The sequence below is a fragment of the Diplotaxodon limnothrissa genome, linkage group LG19 (genome assembly GCF_057381915.1).
Source record: "Diplotaxodon limnothrissa isolate DT_005_m linkage group LG19, D_limnothrissa_male_GT1.1, whole genome shotgun sequence".
Classification (NCBI taxonomy): domain Eukaryota; kingdom Metazoa; phylum Chordata; class Actinopteri; order Cichliformes; family Cichlidae; genus Diplotaxodon; species Diplotaxodon limnothrissa.
The window spans coordinates 27477905-27497925 of NC_140614.1; the positions used below are offsets into that span (position 1 = coordinate 27477905).

The 20021-nt window shown below is 38.4% G+C and overlaps 2 protein-coding genes across 2 annotated transcripts in view; one reads left to right on the forward strand and one right to left on the reverse strand.

The window, feature by feature from the left end:
- The window catches only part of fancm (FA complementation group M), a 43082-nt gene that overhangs the window by 6767 nt on the left and 16294 nt on the right, over positions 1–20021 (forward strand). The window contains exons 5-13 of the mRNA XM_085342544.1: positions 13563–13694; positions 14637–14769; positions 14927–15019; positions 15195–15299; positions 15747–15925; positions 17040–17246; positions 17354–17594; positions 17688–17836; positions 18306–18470. Coding sequence (XP_085198670.1) covers positions 13563–13694; positions 14637–14769; positions 14927–15019; positions 15195–15299; positions 15747–15925; positions 17040–17246; positions 17354–17594; positions 17688–17836; positions 18306–18470 — 1404 coding nt within the window. The remainder of the gene's footprint in view (positions 1–13562; positions 13695–14636; positions 14770–14926; positions 15020–15194; positions 15300–15746; positions 15926–17039; positions 17247–17353; positions 17595–17687; positions 17837–18305; positions 18471–20021) is intronic.
- On the reverse strand, positions 571–9631 carry soul3 (heme-binding protein soul3). Its single transcript, XM_085342706.1, has 5 exons — positions 9049–9631; positions 2801–2895; positions 1444–1585; positions 1147–1330; positions 571–1017 (listed from the first exon to the last, which is right to left on the reverse strand). Exons 1-5 carry the CDS (start codon positions 9290–9292, stop codon positions 846–848), a joined length of 837 nt encoding a protein of 278 aa, XP_085198832.1. The 5' UTR covers positions 9293–9631; the 3' UTR covers positions 571–845.

The window sequence follows — 20021 nt, forward strand, 5'->3', positions numbered from 1 at the left end:
TCCTCCTTGGTTTTCACACAGCTGACTAAACGTCAAACAGAAAACTTATTAAACAGAAGTATGAGACAGTCGAGAATTTACACCAGTGTCTGGTTATATTTTAGATAGCAAGAAGCAGACGGCCGAGTTTATTAAACTCCACCGAGACAGCGGTGACGCTAATCAGAACTAGCCTTCTGATTAGCTAATCAGAAGGCTAGACCGTCCAATTTCACGCCTTTAAACTTTAAAGGCGTGTTTGTGTGTGTGTTTATACAATTGCTATTATGTTTGCACTTTATGTGTAATGTTACTGACTGCAGAGATCAGTAAGATGTGTGTATTTTTTATTTATTAGTTTTATTTATTTAATATTATTTTTTAATTGAATGACTGTCTAGTAGTTCACAGATGTCGAAAAACTGAGTGTGGTAAAGCCACTGATTTTTTTTATGTATATTTCTGCAATCTGCACATTGTACTGACTTTCATTTTAATGTTTACACCAGGGTTCCTTGTCAGCACTTTATGCTCAGATGTTTGTAAGCTAAAAATAAACTATTGTGTATGTTCAAATATACTGTTGTGATTGAAGAAGTTAAATAAAAATGTCAGTCATCAATTCATGCATCACCTCATGTCATCATAACAGAGGTCTGTCTTCCAGGAAAGAACAGTTTAAAATTAATGTAATATAGTATTGGCCATACTATATGATGTATTGCTTGTCTTTGTTTAATAATACAGAAGACAAATACCTTAAAAAATAATCGCATATCGCATCGCAATCGCAATATTGGGGCAAAAAAATCGCAATTAGATTATTTTCCATAATCGTTCAGCCCTACACGTAATCCCACTATCCCTTAGCGCCGCTCTAAAAACCAGATTTCATTCTGACGGTTGTTGTGAGCAGGGTTGGTGTAGCCGGCCACGATGAATGAGTCGTTGACACACACTCCTGGAGACTCCAGCAGCTCGGCCAAGGTGCTTATCTGGTTTATGATGGTCACTTCATTGGTGGGACCGCTAAAGGCTCTGGAAGAGAGAAGGAGTGATCTATAAGTGTAAAACCAAGCACAAATTCTAACCTTAATAATCACTTACTGTAAAGTCAGTAACAAAAGGAGGGAGCTCATTTAGAAAAGTTTTTTTTAAGCTACTAACCTCGTATATACAACAGTGGCAGGCCAGATCTCAATGACAATGTCGCTGTCGTGAGGTTGGGGGGGCTGGGCCTGGTGCTCAGTGGGAAGGTAGTAAGCCACAGTGACATCAGGGGACATTGCAGAATGATTCTCATCTGTGCGCACCACTGTTACAATAGGCAGCGTCATGCCCAGATAGTCACCTACATGTAGAAAAAAGCAAAGTATCACTGTCAGGCTGATATAAGGAATAGCTTAAATCAGCTTGCCAGCCTCTAATCGTATGCGTAAAAAAGTCTCTTGCTTCCGGACTCACCTAAGGAGTTGTGTTGGCAGATGTATCTCATTATCCTCATAAAGCCATAGCAAATGCTCTGTTCATACGTCTCCTCACGCATTATTATACAAGCCCAGTGACCCTTTTCATAGTGGCGTTTCTCATACAGGATCTCACCACACTGACAAAGAAAACACAGACAAAAACATAAACATCCTAGGAATACTCTGGTAGACGGAGCAAAGGTTTTGACAGCTGTGGACACGAATGTCTGCAGATTTGCATATTTCAAGAAACCAAGTACAGTGGTTGGCCTTTTAAGTGTACATAAAAGTAGCACGTCTTGTGAATATTAAATACTTCAAATCAAAATTATTTGTTTTACCCACATTTTCTTTCCTTTTTTTTAAATAAGGTTACAGGTTTTACAAAGGCAAATTATGCACTCAGGTTTTGTTTCTTTTTTTAATTGAGTCTTCACTAAGCTTTCCAAATAAAATGAACCTCTTATTTACTACAAAACTCCCTCAGTTCTCAGTATTTTTTTTTAACTTGTTCTTAAATGCATAGGAAACTTTTCTTAAGCAGGTACAACAATCTTATTTTTCTTCACTTACGGTTGTGCGATCTGTAAATCTAAAATCAACTTAAAATGTTTTATGCCAGGATTCAGGAAGGAAACTGGACTCTGGATGTTAGCAAAATGTGTGATTTACAAGATGCCCAAAACTGCTCTAAGAATAGCGTGCCGTGACTGCCCTTTGTTTAACTGGAGTCAAGTTTTAATGAACTAATTAACTCAAGTTAAACCAATTAGCCTATTTTATTTATACAGTCCACAAAGGACTTTAAACAGCTTTGGGTGACACGATCACTTTGACAGAAATAAAGATCTGACCCTCACACAGAGAAAACATGTACGTGACTGTAGATTGACATTTGTGTTTTTTTGGTTTTTTTTTTGGATATCTGTAGAGAGGAGTCGTTTACATGTAGGATTTATTTGTACAAATCCTACGTGTGTTGTAGTACAATTGGGGGGGGGATTGTAATTCAGGTGTAATAATAATAATAATGTCAGACTTAAATATATAATTATATTTACATAAACTTGCAATGAGCTTAATCATGTTTAGGTTTATTGACAAAAACATGGCTCCACTGTATTAAGTAGTTTACAGTCTTTCTTATGTAGAGTATACTTAACTTTTTGATGGACCCTTCAAATACTTGGAGGGTATAAATATTCAAGTCTATTTCTCAGTGCAGATATGTTCCAGTCCTTTAAACTGGGTGACCTATTTGGCAGCTGCTCATTTATGCAGAACATTAAAATGTATAGGAAGATGGTGATTATATCCATTTCCCTTGACAAAGTAGTAAAAGCCAGTGATACCTTCTCTTTGCGTCCAAGGAGGGTAAACGGGATCTGCTCTCTGTGACTGCGTCCTTGGTTATTGGTGCTTAGCTGTTGAATGGGTTCTGCCATATCTGTCAAACAGACAAACATAACCCGTTACACACACAAAAAACATGTCTATAAGATAGTTTGTAGCATGTTCGTGGCAGTTTGATACACCCAACTGAGCCTGTGTACTGGGAATTCAGTAACAGGCTTTTTCTTGATACCATATTCGGCCTTCCATGCTAAGGAAATTAAAATGCATTAATACAAATGTGTATAGTCACGCAACTCCCTACTATGATGTCCAAATAGTACATATTATCTCTTGCATTGTATAAAAATGTGCAGTGTGCCCTCTTCTCTGTGCGAAATGTCCTCAGTTGCAGTAATCTGTTGGCTGGCAGTGTTGTTAGTTTGAGGGAGAAAGCGCTGCCAGCTGGGAAGAGCATTGAGCCAGGATGTTGAAGAGAGTTATGTTTATTAGAGCTGATGGAAGGGAACATTGACTAAAGCTGCCCAAGGCCAGGTATAGACTGGTATTAACTGAGAGAGACTACAGCACTGGCCAATGGTTTTGAAACCTTATTCACCTGCTCTTTTACAGCACTAGAGATGCCTTGGCACTTTGCAGTATTTTATGCTCATTCATTTCATTTAGTTAATTTATTAAACAAACAGAAAATGAATTGCAAAAAAAACAAACAAAAAAAGACTAGTGTACACTCCACTGATTACAACTACCAAAGGGCTACTTATCCTCAAACTTAACATCACTACAGAAATGAACAATCAAACACCAGGCACTTAAGGTGAATCCAATTCAATCACATTTTATCACTCAATATCATGAGGGCAACAAGGTCAGAGAGATGTGTGTTATTTAGGGGATCAATTACTTGGCAACAGAGAAAGCAGACTGATGCATGTAACAGACAAAGAGTGTCTAAATATTTAGTAGGATCTCATGAAGCATTACGCTGTGCAGTCCTGGCAAAAAGGTTTTGGCATTAGCACCACTAAATTTCTAAGTAATTGCCAATAAAAGTTTTTGTAGCTTATGAAATCCTTGTTTTTCACTAGTTATGCAAAATGAAGTGGCAAAGTGCATTTTAAAAAACCCCCCCAAAAAACGAACTTTGTGCTGCAGCCAAAACAGCAACTGTACAGACAGGTTTCTTATTTACAAACATTACTGAGGGAACAAAAGGGAACAAAACTTCTTTGGTAGTCAGTCACCAGATTGTAATCAAAGAAAATATGCCATTTTTCAACATATGTATATATATATACGTTATATATATTTTTTTTTTGAAATTTTTTTGTTTGTCGTTTTGCAGTTTCCTCATTCAATAGTTAACCAGATTTAGGAGCAGGGACCCAGAATGAACAATAAAATGTTTTAATTTCTAAAATTTTATCTATGACAGCCTCGCCCCCACCCTCACCAACACACGTGCAGGCATGTACTGATTGCACAATCAAGAAAACTCATCAGTTTCAATGGCGGAACTTCCAAAGCTTCTCAGTGTTGACGCAGAACAGTCAACACAAATGCTTGTTTTTGTACCTGAGCTTTCTAATCAATACAGAGCTGTAGTCACGTCCCACTTTCAGTGTGCCTCCTGTTCCACTAACCTCCGTTTCACTCCCCTTGTAGTTGCCAATTGTACATACATAACAAATTGCAACTTGTTAATCAAAACTATTTCATCACTTAAACATTTGTTATAAAGCATCAGGCTGGACTCAAATGAGGATGTTTGGCTGGAAGCAGGCCTGAGCAATTAATCAAAAATGAATCAAAGCCGACAAGAACCTCTAATCGATGTAATCGTGCTCATGCCATTGTTGTTTTAGTTATTTTGGTTTTAAATTCTGTTAATATGTCCCCCTATTATGTACTGTATGTGTTGCTGGACCCTTGTCCAGTCTGTGACATGGAAACCTCATGCATTTTTGGCTTTACTAAAGATCACAGAGAAACCAAAAACACTGCACAAAAATAGTTTCAGCAACTGAAGTTAGTAGTTAGTTTTTGAAGTTAATACTAACTACTAAAGTTGTTGTAACAGAAGTTACAACAGCTTTAGTACAAACCTAGTAAGACCACTGCGTGTGCCAAATACTTCATTGTCATATTAGATAAGCAGACATAACTACTGAATTTGTTTTGTTTTTCTTAAATTTCATTTAAATTTGTGTGATACTGTCAATCTTAAGGGACACTATGGCATGTCAGCGATCAGCTTGGTTCATTGGATAGTCACTGATGTAAAGTTAAACACACCATGCAGTGGGTGTTGAGTGAGCTCAAAGTGGCATGAACATTCATCTTGTTTACATGCTAGAAACTCTTCATCCCTCCATCACAGCTGGTTATATCTGCTCTCTTGACCTCATTTTACTCTTCAGTGAGTCAATTATCATCTTTGTCTCCAGCATGAAAATTACAGTCTAAAGGACTTTCCTGTAGTGACATCAGGGTATCCTGAAAGAGTCGATAAAACAAACAAACAAAACCTCTAATGAAACTGGTTGCTATGGATACCAGTTACAATATATTGATCAATGATGTGTTCATTCACCAGCTGAACATTGGCCTACTGGAAAATAAGAAGTGATTAAATGGTGCCATTGGCCAAGGTTTATCCATTATGGCACATTGCTTTTGATGTCATATCTTCATAAATCTCTGTCACTGAACTCGTGTGTAACTGGCTGGAAGGTAAGTGAAGAACAACAACAACAACCCCCCCCCCCCCCCCCCCCCCCCCATTAAATATCAAAAACATCTGGTCTGTTATCAGCATCGGGCATTTTAATAATCTGGTTACTGGTCAAATTATTACTATTTTAAAACAGCAGCACTGGTCTCAGTCCCAATTAGAGCAAAGCAGTTTACTGTGGCCTAGGCTTGTCCCCTTAGTACGACAGTGAGGCCACAACCTCAGTACCAGCATAGGCAAGGTATTTAATCCCCTCTGAGTCAGAAAGGCCCAGCAAGTGATTTTGTCCTTAGTGCTGCGGTCAGGGAACAGAGGGAGGAGGATGTGCCAGTCTGTTACTGGATTCCCTAAGGGCAGCCAAAGAGACAAATAGCAGATGGTTAGAAACTAAATGATTGGGTATCTAAAGGTGATAGTAGATAATTAAATTCTTTGAATTGTTATAAAATATAGTTTTCCTAAGTACATCTAATTTTTTTAAGCTCCTTGCCACCACATAATATTTAATAAAAACAATTACTTTTGTTAAATAATTTGAGTTACACATATACTGAAGTATAGACAAGAGGTTACATGTAAACTGTATTCAGCCTAAAAGAATCCATGTATTCTGACATACAGAGGCTGAACTAATAAGAAGCCTGTGATTTGGTTTAGTGCCCCATAGGGCAGGTTTTATTGCTGTCGAGCAGGAATTAAAATTAAAAGTTTAACTGATCTCAATAGGCTTATTGTTCAGGTCTCTGTTTCCATGATCTGCGATCACCAGTGACTTGAAAGACTTCTGAGTACGAGACTACTGTTTTTGTTGTTGGCTCCTGCCGAGCACAACGTCTGAATTCACATGCTAAAATCAAACTTAGAAAACTACAAGTTTGCAACATTTGTTAGTAATCAGCAAAGCAGAATGAACTGAAAAAAGGTAAGATTACATTTGGTTGTGGTTTTTTTTTTTTTGCATAGAGCAAGTCTGAGCACGCCTGCATAAAACCCACAACCAAATGTAATCTTACCTTTTTATGTTTTAACCAGATCCAAAGGATAATGATGAAGACTGTAGTCATGGCTAAAGATTTTGGAAATGGGAACACTGCCAGAATTAACTTTTTAATTTATCTGAATACAGGGTTTTGAAACTCGTGAAATCCTTGTGTATGTTCTTCATTTTTGCAGCTGCCAAATTCTTTTTACTCTGTTATTAATTAGGGTTTTGTATATTCAGTATTAATTGCATTTGATTTAAAAAGTGGTCAAGGCACAAACAGGAAAATTCATGGATTTCTATCAACTAAAGTTCCACAGACTCGTTGCCTTTACTGTATGTGGACAAACCATTTTAACTTAGTCATCCTGCATTCTGAGCCAGGAAAAACCAGGCAATCCAATAGTTTTCCAAATAAAATAATGGAATGCTAATAGAATCGAGAAGACCTGATTGAATCGGTGACTAAAATAAACTGACCCTCTTTTGCCAATTTGGTGTCAGAATTAATATTCTCAGTGGTTAATACTTCTAAGTTAAACACAAAGCAATGTTGCAACTTAAAATTACATCTAAAGACTGTATGAGGCATGTGTGTTTTGTGCCGGACATGCTATGTGAGGAACAGTTTAATAGTACATTCAAATCAAACTCAGCATCTCAGTTGTTGCTTAAAACCTAAAACCATGAACAAGGCATTCTTGAGCAACCCTGATTACATTATAAACACTTTGTAAATACATCATGCACACATAAAAACACATTTCCATATGGACCAACAACTGTGTTGTGGTCGTGAATATAGAGCACACTCCTTAGTTCATCTCTCATCCTTCTGCTCGTCTAACTGAGCGAGTAAATGAACAAGGAAATAAGAGTCCTACACCTGCATTGTTTTGTACGATTTCAAAAATCGCTGTACATATATAGCTGGTTATGTGTGTGTATCACCTATTAACAATTGGTTTTCGGTGTTCTCTCTTTTCCAAATTTCAGGGGGAAAAAAAAGACGTTTTTTTTCTATCAGGTCCAGGTATGACTGAAATTTTTTATTTGTGTTGATAAAGCAACGCAGGTGTACCAATGCACAAGTAAAAAAAAGCACAGCATCACAGTCTGTGGTTGAACTGGCCACAAGTAAACAAAACATTGTTAAGGAAATACTAGTGACTGTAAACAGAGTTGATCATTGTGGGTTAACAAAGTGCAAATCCGTTAGCTTTATTTCATGAATTATATGTCAGACATATCACACATGTGGTTATTGTGAGGTTAAAAAAAGGTCCATTGTGAAATCACAAATACAGTCAAGCTCATGTTATGATTCTTTGTTTTTATACTTCTGTAACCTTACCGAGTTATTCCTCTAACAGGGATATAGTGCTGAATCAAGCAAATAATATATATAAAACCCTGTTAGGCACATCTAACAGTGTGAGTGGCAAATGTGTCTGTCTAATTTGCGAGTGTACACTTTGTATTTCCCATCAAAACAAAACAGCCTGTCATCTGCCATCAACCACACAATTTGTTTTTGTCTATGACCAACAAAAAAAGGAAGCCAAAGCATCTCTATTAATCTTAACACAAATTCTAATATTACTATATTTACTACTAGATCAAACAGGCTATTACTACATAAGTATTAGATTTGTTGCCCTGACCTAATACCTCTATCATAATATCACAGTGTCTATAATGTTGCAAACCAATATTATGAATATTTTGAGTTGTAAGCAGACAGATGTATATGCCGGACTGTTTTATGTGCCATACATGGTCCATGATTTTGTAGCAATAGCTGAGCCTTACACACCATTTATTTGATGTGAATAACTCACTATACTCACTGTGCCCCCTGTGTAAGAGTTAAGTGTGGCTTTACTATTGTGACAGATGAACTATTTACTCAAGTAGGCCAAAGGCATAAATCTGCAAATATTCAAGCATAAAAAGTAGTAGCCATTAAAACAACAGATTTTAAGCCCTATACACTAAATCTCTTACTAGGGATCCTGGAGGCCCCATGGGCAAACTGTAGGAACCACAACTCTGTGTGCCTCATATTGTTTTTCCCGTTTAATTACAACCCTTCTGCCCGAAAGTGTTTTTAGTTTTAGCATGCATTTATTACGTTCACATTTTTAAACTAATTTACAAATTTTACAAGTTTTTTTTTTTTTTTTTACGAACTAAACACATGCTTGTCTGAAATTAAGAAATGTTCTGGCTGGAACAGGTTTGTCTATGTCCCTAACCGGAATCTAGGTCAATGTACGTGGATCCTTCAACAACAAAAAAATTGAGTGCCAAAATTAAACATCCCTTTAGCTGTTATTTTGACTTGTTTTCCGCTCTTTCTATCCCTCACATTAAAGTTTATAAAAGAAACAGGAAGAGTAGGCTACTAAAACTACGAGGCTAAAAGCCAAGGTGTATGTCAGCTACGTTGGCATGTACCTTTTTGGTTTTTAACAATTCCCCCAACATCATTTCTGTATATAAATATAGATATATATGTATATTTTCACCTTGAGAAACTTCCACTTGGTGTCCCCTCGCTACCTCCTGCCAGTAATGTAGCAGGCGGTCTGGATTTTCGTCTTCCTCCATGGTCTGGCCGCCTTCTTGGAGACTCCCATTGCCAGAGTCTTCGGGCTGGTCCTCCGAGAAAGACTCCAGGTCCTCCAGTGTGATCATCCCGTGTCGGTCGGGGCCGCTACCGTCTCCACTACTAGGACCGCCGCCACTCATCTGGCAGCCACCTCGGTCCATTTTTTTCTTTGTAAAATTGCCTAGTACCTAATGAGATAACTGTCTCAAATTAATGGGCAAAAGAATAAATGCTTCAAAATCGTCCGGAACGACGATTTGCTCAAGCGCTAGTCTTCTTCCTTCTACGCGCCGCGTTGTTTTTGCTTGTCCAGATTAGGACAACCTTTACTTTATGGTCGACAAACCAGGCGCTGCTAAGCTTCACCCGATGCACATAGCCATGTTTGCATAGCTGACTTATATACGACTTAAACGACGCATTTTCTTTCACCGGGAGCACTTTGGAGCCGCTGAAAACAAAAAAGTCAACGTCTCTTTCGCTCGTGCGGAGCAGCGTGACGCTTCCCTTGTAGTCGCCGGAGGTCAGCGCTATGTTTATAGAGATGAGGGCGGGCCGTAAAACCACGTGATCTGTGGGCTCCCACACCCCCACCTCCTCTCCTCACACCCACCAAGACCCCCTACCCTTACATACCTCACCCAGCAGTTTACCTAGAAAGGTTTAGCTAATGGCAGCATTAAAAAAAAAAGCTTTTTATAGTAATTTTCAAGTTCGTTTGTAGCTATTATTTACTAATTAAACAATTAACCTTGGAGTCTCTATGTGAAGTAGCTATGTAATTAGGCTATGTATTTGTTGTTTGCTTGTCAAATAAGCTGCAAGCCCTTTCCCCCCTATTTTCAGTTAATTCTAAAATTGTTTTCTTGCTTAATTACAGAGTTCTTTCTATAATTTATCTTATAGTCCCCCAAGGACATGGTCACAGCATGTAGCTTGATTGTGACTGACCATGACATCAATAATTTCAATTACAGTAATTGTATTAAAACAGAGCAAAGCCGGGAATTTTTTCATTTGAGAAGCTGACATTTTAACTGACCTTTTAGGAAGAGAAGATGCATTTCTAGCATACTGTTGTTCTTTTTATTTTTTATAAAATGTATTCCTTTCACTTTAAATTATACTTGTTCTCTTATTTCAGTTACATCTTGATTTGGTTACATTTTGGTTATTTTTTATGTACATATACATTTTTTTAGTTAAAACCTAAGTCTCCCCTTTTCTATTAATCAGTCAGAAAAAATGCTTTCTAGATTGGTATTTAAAATGTTCTACTTGTGTAATAAACTTCCATTCACTGTCAGCTTAAAGGATCATATATTTTAATGTATTTTTCTGTCACAGTAACAGCTTTGCATTTCATTATTGTGTATTTTTTGCATCCAAATGCTTAAAGAAGTTGATGACATCCTTGACCTTAAGAACGCAATTTTTTGGCCTGCATTTACATCTTTGCCGTTTATTTAAAGCAAGCTATAAAACCTATAAAAGAGTGATAAAAATGTATTTTAAATAGTAATCAGTTCTTTTCTTTGCTAGATCTTTTTAATATTTTTTTTTAATCTGTAGTCTTTCGACAGATTTTTTTTATTCCCAGGCAGTGGATTATAAGCACACGCAAACTTGTGCGCTAGGGGACTGACTAGGCAGGATTTCCTCTGATCTGTGTCACTGCAACAGCCAGCCACCATGCTGCACCCTTCAACAGGCACGTAGAGAGGATATTATATAATCTACTATAGTTGGTGTGGGAGGGTCTGTGTAAATACACTGAAAGACACACCTACAATGGTCTACAAGGAGGGAGTGGGGGGGACCCGTGGCCCCTCCATGGCTGTGCCTTTCCACCTACACAATCACTAGTTTTGTCTTTTCCCTCTCTTCATTATAAGCCATCACAGACAGATATGGATTCACAACAGCAGCCTTGTAGCAGCAGTCGCCTCATCAGCTGTCACATGGTTAACCATACTGAAGTGTGTACTCTTCATTTAGCAGCTGGTTCTTTTCTCTTTAGACTTATTCAAAAGTGTCAGTGATACTAAGACAGTTTTACTATGCACACAAAAATACAGACAGAACTCTTGACACACAGACACACAAATACATCATGAAGACCTCCTCGTTGTTTACATGACAAAGTGAGAGTTCAGTTTAGTATAGGTTATGTTATTAATAGCTGCCTATAGACAGACTTTGACCAATTCCTCACGTCACTTAGCTCCATGGCTCTCAACCAATCAGCTGCTGGAACCCACAGAGCATGCTCATTGAGATTGTCAACTACATTATTGTCAATTGGGCCAAGCTCTTTTTTGCTAGCACTAGATAAATCAAAGTGCAATGTCTACACCATCTTTATATTACTATCCTTTATTTCAGATAGCATTTGCCTTATGCTCAAGTTGCTAAATGTACATATGAAAATATATTTTAAGTTTGCATTCCCAGTTTCCACATTTAAATCAGAAAATGCCAATCAACACCTTAACCTTTACCTCCAAAGTAATTCTTTCGGCAAAGTAAATCACTGGATACCCTTGGAAACAAACTAGTGCTGACACTAATCATAAACTGAGGCCAGGATTTGCATTGATTTCTACACAAGAGGAGGTATAAATAATCAGACATATTACTTTCAGAGTAGACACTTTTCTTTCAGCACATTCTGTTATTTCACTTCACATTCCAGGCAGCCTAAAACAGTGACCTCACTAATCTGGTTCTGAGTAATCTCATAATCTGGACCTGACCGCTGTGTACACATTTCCACACTGAGCTCCACCTATCAGCCTACAAGCTGGTTGCTGCTAGCGGTCCTTTCTCTTGACATGTAAAATAATAAAAAAATATCTTATAAGTAAGAAAGGGACACACAGCAGCTACAGTAAGAGGTGCAGACACAACTTTGTTCTTCACTATCTTTACATCGATTGAAAATCAGTGGAATGTCATGAATGACTAGGATTGTTGTCGACACTAAATTTAATTGCAATCAATAAGTTGTTCAAGCATCTATGGTGGATGCATAGATGAAGTAAGAAAATTATCATACCTTCTAGTGATTCTAAAAAGTTCTAAAAAAACATCTGCGCTTTTAGCTTCTGCATTGTCGGAAACCCAATGTTTTGTATTCATCTGTCATTTTGCTCATCATCTTGCAGACGATATACTAATATATCACAGTAAATGGGGGAAAAAAGGGGAAAAGGCTGTAAAACTGTTTTATCCCCAGAGTGTTTGTTCATATAAATAAGCAAATCCATCATTGGCTCCATCCTTGTCATATTGCAGGTAGATTTCATTGTAACCATTAATAGAAATGCCTACAGCATTTTTGCTGCCCATCTGTACTCAGTACTACATTGAACATTGAGTACTACCTGAACTGTGCAATTATATCTCCATCCAGCACCCATTTTGGAATTTTGATTTAGCTGTAACCACCTCACCTAATTGAGGTGGTTAATTGAGCTTAATAAGAAAAAAAATCCTGTGTGACATACATTTTGTGAAACTAATAAATATCTATCTATCCATCTATCTATCTATACATCCATCTATCTAAACATCTATATATCCATCTATCTACATATCTATCTATCTATACATCTATCTATCTATACATCTATACACACACACACATCTATGCACACACACACACATCTATGCACACACACACACATCTATGCACACACACACACATCTATGCACACACACACATCTATACACACACACACACACACACACACACACACACACACACACACACACATATTAATGCATATTAATCTCAGAGAAACAGGTTGTCCTTAAGGAGATATGGGGCATGGCCTCAGCTCAGTTCACTCATAAAGAGTAAATCTTCATTTCTGGTTCATTATCGCTTACAATACCTTTTATTTACTTTGTTAATTTTGATGCTTGAATGCCCTAAAAAACAAGAAAAATTGCTTGCCATGTGTTATATAATTTTGTTTTTAGACACTAGTTGACTCCACCGGGTAACCTACTTTTTTCCAGGGTAATTTTGTTCCATTCACTTTGCAGAGTTGCTTTTCCACCCAGCTGAAATTGAAAATGTAATGACCCAGCCTCCCATTATCCACGGTCATGAGGATGAATAGATGTTGGTAAAATTGTCTCTTGGAAAAATCGGTTCAATCTGTTTTCCCATTATAAGAAAACAAGGACAGGGGAGATGAGAAACACTTCAATGCAATTTAGTGTTAAGAAGTCAGACTTTCATTTAGTCTGTGTGTGAGGCTGTTTATCAGTAGAACAAACATCTGTATGTTCCTGGATGTACCTTTCAGCTCGGGGTCACTAGGATGCAACTAGTCAGTGTTATGCATAATGCCCCCCTCAAAGAACAGGAAGTGGCCTACAATTGATCACCTATATATGTGTTTGCCTCCATTTGTCCAGGTGCTGGAGAAATTCATGTCTCGTCTGGTCCAGAACCGAGTGATGGGCCACAAGGATCTGCGGACTCTTACCAAATACCAGCTCATTCTTGCCAGGGATCAGTTCCGAAAGAATCCACCATCACACCTCAAGGCATGTAATGACTGTGTCCCATTGTGGTATCTACTGTCTGCTGTAATATGTAATTTTACATGATATGATATACAGGTTTTTACATCTACTAAGACCCATTTTAAGAAAATATGGGGCCTTGAAACTCGAGACATGTAGCCAGCTATTTAATGATTTAACTGTGAATGCATCTGTTGTTCTGAATATTATTTAATAATCAAGTCGCTAATCTTCATTTACAAGAATATGGAAAGAGGGTAGCCTGTGGTGATGCATTTATAGAGAATTATCCCCCTTGTCTCTACAGAGCTTTATCATGACTTTTTGCAGGACTTTGTGTTTATCTGTCTGGCTTGCAACTTTAATGCTACTTTGATTCACTGTCACTTCATTTTCATAATGCTCCAGTAGGCAGCTGTTTCCAGTTAAAACACTGTACCAAAACAGGCATACGGGGGGAGTACCAAAGAAAAAAGCTAAGCACTTAGCAGATGCTAAGAGACAGATGTTTCCCTCAGAAACTAGTAACACCAAGAAGAGATTTCAAAAGATAGTGAACTTGGGCTTTTAATTGCAAAACGAACAGAAACACAACTCCAGATAAAATTAAGTGCTGTTGTGTTGCATATGCAAATAAGTGATTGATTGCACGGCAAAAGATTCAGCATATATACTTCCAGTTGCTTACGGTTATTTAGAATAAGCCGGGGTTGAGGTGTGCTGGACGATAGTCTTTGGTTCAGTGGAGAAAGAAATCCATTATTCACTTTGTTAGTGGAACATTTTATATACTCCATTTTTGTTTAAAAAATGTTATTACTGCAGTTGAAGAAGTTATGGACAGTTTTATTTTTCATACTATTTTTCCGCACTTAATGGCCAAATATTATATTTATTTTCTTCCACTGTCACTCTGATCCCACATTGGTCTCGTGAAGTCACACAGCCTCTTTCACTCAGCAGGGTCCACAGCAGGGAATGCTGGAGGGCGACTTTGCCCTTTGCATCAGCCTGTACCATGGCTACGAGCTGCTAATGCAGATGGGCCTCCGATCTCTCTTCTTTTACATCCAAGGAATCATGGACGGATCCAGAGGTCAGTCACCTCACCTTTAACTTTTGCAGTACATTTCTTAGCCCTTTATCCAAACAATATGTTGAGTCAGAGAACAGTAGCCTTTCGAACACCACATTATCCACGGGTGGAAAACAAGTTTTTAACATCAGGCCTCTCCTTGCTTTGTTTGGCTCAGAGATGTCCAGGGCCAAGAACGAACTGCAGAGAACTCCCACGTTCATGGATTTCTACAAAGAAATGGGAACTATGTTTATGAAGCCATCTGCTGGTATTTAAGTTCTTATTCAATTCACATAACTCACATATTTGAGCCTGTTATGTAGCCAGAAGAAGAGTTTTGATATCTTAATTTACTCTAATCAGTGATATTTTCTATTATCACAAAAATACCTGCTTTAAAATACAGCAAAGGATCCACTGCTTTGGTTTCACTGTTTTTGTAGGTCCAGATGAGCCATTCATTTACAGCCACCCCAAACTGGAGAAACTGGAGGAGGTTGTGCTGCAGCATTTCAGACTGTGGGCTGAGAGCTCAGCAAACAATAACGGTGATCTACTTAATATAGCACTGCTATGCTGTGGGTTCAAGCAGAAATGTGATATTCTCTTCTAACTACATCATGTTTTGGTTGATTATCGTTCTTGCCATGTTTATAGAAAACAAATACTTTTGGAAGCTCAGGATGTGATGTTCATTAAATTTGTGGTAAACTTAAACCACAACAGTAGCATCCATACATTGGTTATATCTATTAACAAAGGAGATTTAAATAACAGTGCTTGGTACAGTATAGTTTCATTAACTTGGAACTGAAAACTAAAACATTTTCTTGAGGTCGGGTTGAGCTGAGCGTATTTAATTTCAAGAAGATCACAGAACAAAGCATTCCTCTGTCTGAATTAGACTGTCATAAACGTACAGAAAGAATTCAGCTCAGGATTACTGAAGGAATTTTTTATTCAGTCTGTTTCTCTTCTGTCTCCTCGATGTCCAGGTTCAGGTCCTCAGGAGGTAAGCACGCGTGTGATGATCTTTTCATCATTTCGGGAGAGTGTACAGGAGATCGCAGCCATGTTGAACCGCCATGCTCCGCTGATCAGGGTCATGACATTTATGGGCCAAGCTTCAGCTGGGAAGGGGGTCAAAGGCTTTACCCAAAAGGAGCAACTGGAGGTAGACATTTTTTTAGACAGTAAGACAAGTGTTATTAATGTTTTGAGGCACAGACAACTGCTAGGCAGAAGGAAAAGCCAGGAGAAGATTAATTTATGTAAATGACTGAAGGAGTACACAAAGAGTGTGACAGAGAAGGATGGTAGGGATAGCGTGGAGGTGATCCATAAAGGGAGCAGAGGCAAGACTAAGAGGACAGTGTCCAAGGCTAAACTCCTTTTTGCCAAGCTAAAATTGACTATACAATCTTAAAAGAGAAAACCCCCCAGAAAGCATTGACCAACAATATTCAAAGATTTGTGATCACATGATCACATGATCACATGTACAGTATTGTTTTAAAATTCAGCAGAATTCATTTGTAACTTTTCCTTTTAATGGCAGTGAACTCCATGTTTGAGTTTGACTTGCCTTGTTTACATTTGGTAAGCACCTCATGGGCTGATTGGAAAGTTGGTAGTTTAAATTCTGGCTGCTCCAGTCTGACAAAATATCGTTAGACAAGATACTGGTCCACAAGTTCCTCCCAGTGCATTCATCGTCAATGTGAATCTGGATAGAAATCACTTAGCTTTAGAAACAAGCTTGTGTGAATGTGTGTGAATGGTTAAATGAGGCATGTTGTATAAAGTGTTTTAAATGCTCAAGTAGAGTAGAAAAGCACTGTGTAAGAACCAGAACATTGTAGGGTATAGGGTTATAAAACCAACAAAGAAGCTGTGTACAGCAGTCAGTGCAATACCCATGTATTAATTTCACTGCTGGTTCCAGAGAAATATAATTCCTCTCTGCAGACTGCATGTTCCATTTCCTATAAGCAAATAATACAGGAATCAAACTAACATGCAAATGCACTGACCATCCCATTGGCTGGTCTGGTGATGGAATATAAATAGAGCAGATCTTAATCTGTAAAATGCCATAAAAAGGGACTCTAATTTGGAACAAGCAAACAATTACTTCAGTTTTCCATTAGTATGTAGTTAGCACAGATTTGTATTTCTATAATACTTTTGCTATATGGTTGCACTAAAGAGTTTAGGGGGACAGTATAAGCTGGAAAGATTAAAATACTTTATACTTTGTATGACTTTTTCCTACTTTTTTGTTGCAGGTGGTACACAAGTTCAGACAGGGAGGCTTCAACACACTGGTGTCAACCTGTGTGGGGGAAGAGGGCCTGGATATCGGAGAGGTAGACCTCATTGTTTGCTTCGATGCACAGAGGAATCCTATTCGTTTGGTACAGCGAATGGGGCGTACTGGACGTAAGCGTCGGGGACGCATTGTTGTCATCCTGGCTGAGGGGCGGGAAGAGCGGGTGGGTGTTGTATAGTAATTCTAGTCATTTCTAGGCAAAATGAGAGATGATAACGCAAATGTGGCTCCACAAAACCGTCTAAAAAGTTCAGTCTTTGTTTTCTCCAGACTTACAATCAGAGCCAGAGCAACAAACGCAGCGTCTACAAGTCCATCACTGGCAACAAAAACGGGTTCCACATGTACCCCAACAGTCCCCGTATGCTGCCTGAAGGGCTGTACCCCAAACTCCATAAGATGCACATTACCTGTGGGCAGTTTGATCACCAGGAGAACAGCAGGCGGTCTGTCAGGGGTCGACGGTCCCACACCGAGAGTCGGGCCTCACTCATCCACCCTCAAAACCTAAGTAATTCCAGAGTCTTTTTTAAGATTGATCAAGTTTTTATTTGTGGAATGGTTTTCTGATATTGACTGAGCACATCTGTGTATCTCTTGGTAGTTCAACAGGGCAGCTCAACATCCAATGGTTTTCTGAGCAGTACAGAATATTCCCTATGGGAGTCAACCATGAAGCTGGAGGATACTGAGCCCCATCCAACCCTGAAGCAGTCACACTTCCTGTCAATACCCAGTGACCCACTTCCTCAGGTTTCTTTAGTATTATTGTTTTGTTTCTCTCATTCTACTGCAGGTCTGAAAAGGAGATAAACAAGGGTGCACTGATTATTGGCTCATTTTAAGTTTAACCTTGACAGCTGTGCCATGATCCATATGTACAGGATATGATACTATCCAGTGACAGGAGTTTTGAATAGAACTACCCCTTTGAACCGCTTCATATGTAACAATAAAAGCTGAGACCAGAAATGGGGAAAAAATAGAAATGAAGATATTTTGAGTGGCTCTATGGATTTCTGGCAGTTAAGTGTCACTTCCACATTTGCATGGGGCACGGAAAGTGCAGTTGCCATGATTTCAGGTGGAATAATCTCCCACCTACAGCTGGAAAGCTATGCATGGTAAAACCAGTTTGTGTCATATATTATTGACTTGAATGTAATGATATTATTTCTACTTCAACCTTACTTTTTTAATTATGTTATTTCATGTCCCTAAGGAGGAGGTTTCCAAAGACAAACAACCATCCAGGGAGCTGTCTTTGTGGGAATGGAGACACTGGCAACACAAAGCGCTCCCTTCTCATGTTGTTGATCATTCCCTTCGCTGCAGCCACTTTATTAAGGTGATGGAGCTCATAGACCGCATGAGAGAGGAAAATGAGGTGAGACGAATGTTTGGTTAGTCATCATTTTGTTGTTTTATAAATAATATGGCATTCAGTTATAGCAAATGTAGTACTTCTTTGTGTCGTACAGGAGCATAGCTATAGCCTAGAATGAGTTGACAGCTTACTAGTAAATCAGTAGAAAACCTAACCACTAATTCAAAGCATACACCACTAATTGAAAAGCTCTTGGTGATAGGAAACTGGTTTTATAAAATGACCTTAGACATCTTGCGTAAATCTTGCTTAGTTTCATAAAATCGAGACAGTAGTGAGCATTTACCCATGGGAAAACCAAACTTCATAAACTTACTAGGCTGAAAGGAGTCAGCTGAGTTGCATGTGAACACACAATTGTGGTTTGTGTTGAGTTACTAAATTCATCTTTTTGACCTGGAAGGCAAATTCCTTGCATAATAAACAGTTTCCATGGCGTAATTGTGGCTTTAGTAAGGAGATAAATATTTGATTTATATTCAGCTGGGTCTTTCCAGGCTGTTTCTCCTTTCTTTTTTCTTTCCAGTTGCTATTTAAAGAAAAAGGACTGAATGAAAAGATTCTCTTTTAAAAACAACACTTCAAACACTATTTTAATTAATATCTCGGTGCACTTGAAGCCAAATTTGTTATCAGTGGGTTTTAGTTATTTTTAAAGAGAACTTAGCTATTTTTTTTCTCGTAGAGGAAATTGAAGGGTTTACCATCTCAAAGTGTTCTAGCTCATAATTCATCTCTCGTCACAGTTTGCTGACCCAGCAGCAGCAGCAGCAGCTTCGTTCATGCTTTAGCTGCTAATTGAGAGCAACCGAATCAGTATGGTTATCACATCAGTCCTGTCACAACAACTGTTGCCCCGTTGAATTTGCATCTCAAGAATCGAAGATGGAGCCAACTCAAGTATTGCTTTGGTGTTATTTAATAATCAGTGTATGAGAAAGGTAACTTAATCACATGGTTTTTCCAATTACTTTCTTCCTGACCTTGTTTTTTGTGTTCAGCTAGTAGGTACCCGCTAAACACCTTATCGCCCGATATCTGCTATAGCCCGCTACAGGCCTCCTCGTCTCGCCATCTGCCATTTCACAGATTGTGCCATCGATAAGACCCTTGAAATTAGGTCAGAGATTATGGTAAAACTGACTGTTGGCTAAACTAACAAATGGGCTCTTATTGCCATTTTTTCCCCAATACGGATCTTGACCGTACTCGTGAAGGAGAAAATTATTCCACTTGTGAAAACAAAACAGGATTACGGCGCAAGATGGCAGCTTATATGTCACATGTTTTGATGGTGGTTGAATTCAGGTCACAAGTCAGCCAATGAGTAATTAGTATTTGGAAGTTGGCACATTTGTCATACTTTTGCTACAATAGAGTTGAAGTGAGATGATAAAGGTATGATTGTGGTCTAGACTTTCAGCTTGAAATCGACCGGCTTAACTAAAGTATTGCATTAACCGTATAAGAACAATCATTTTTGAGTTCCTCCATTTTTGCAGCCTGAAAACCAATTGGACACTCTAAAACCAGTTGGAATGCTGTGTAAAA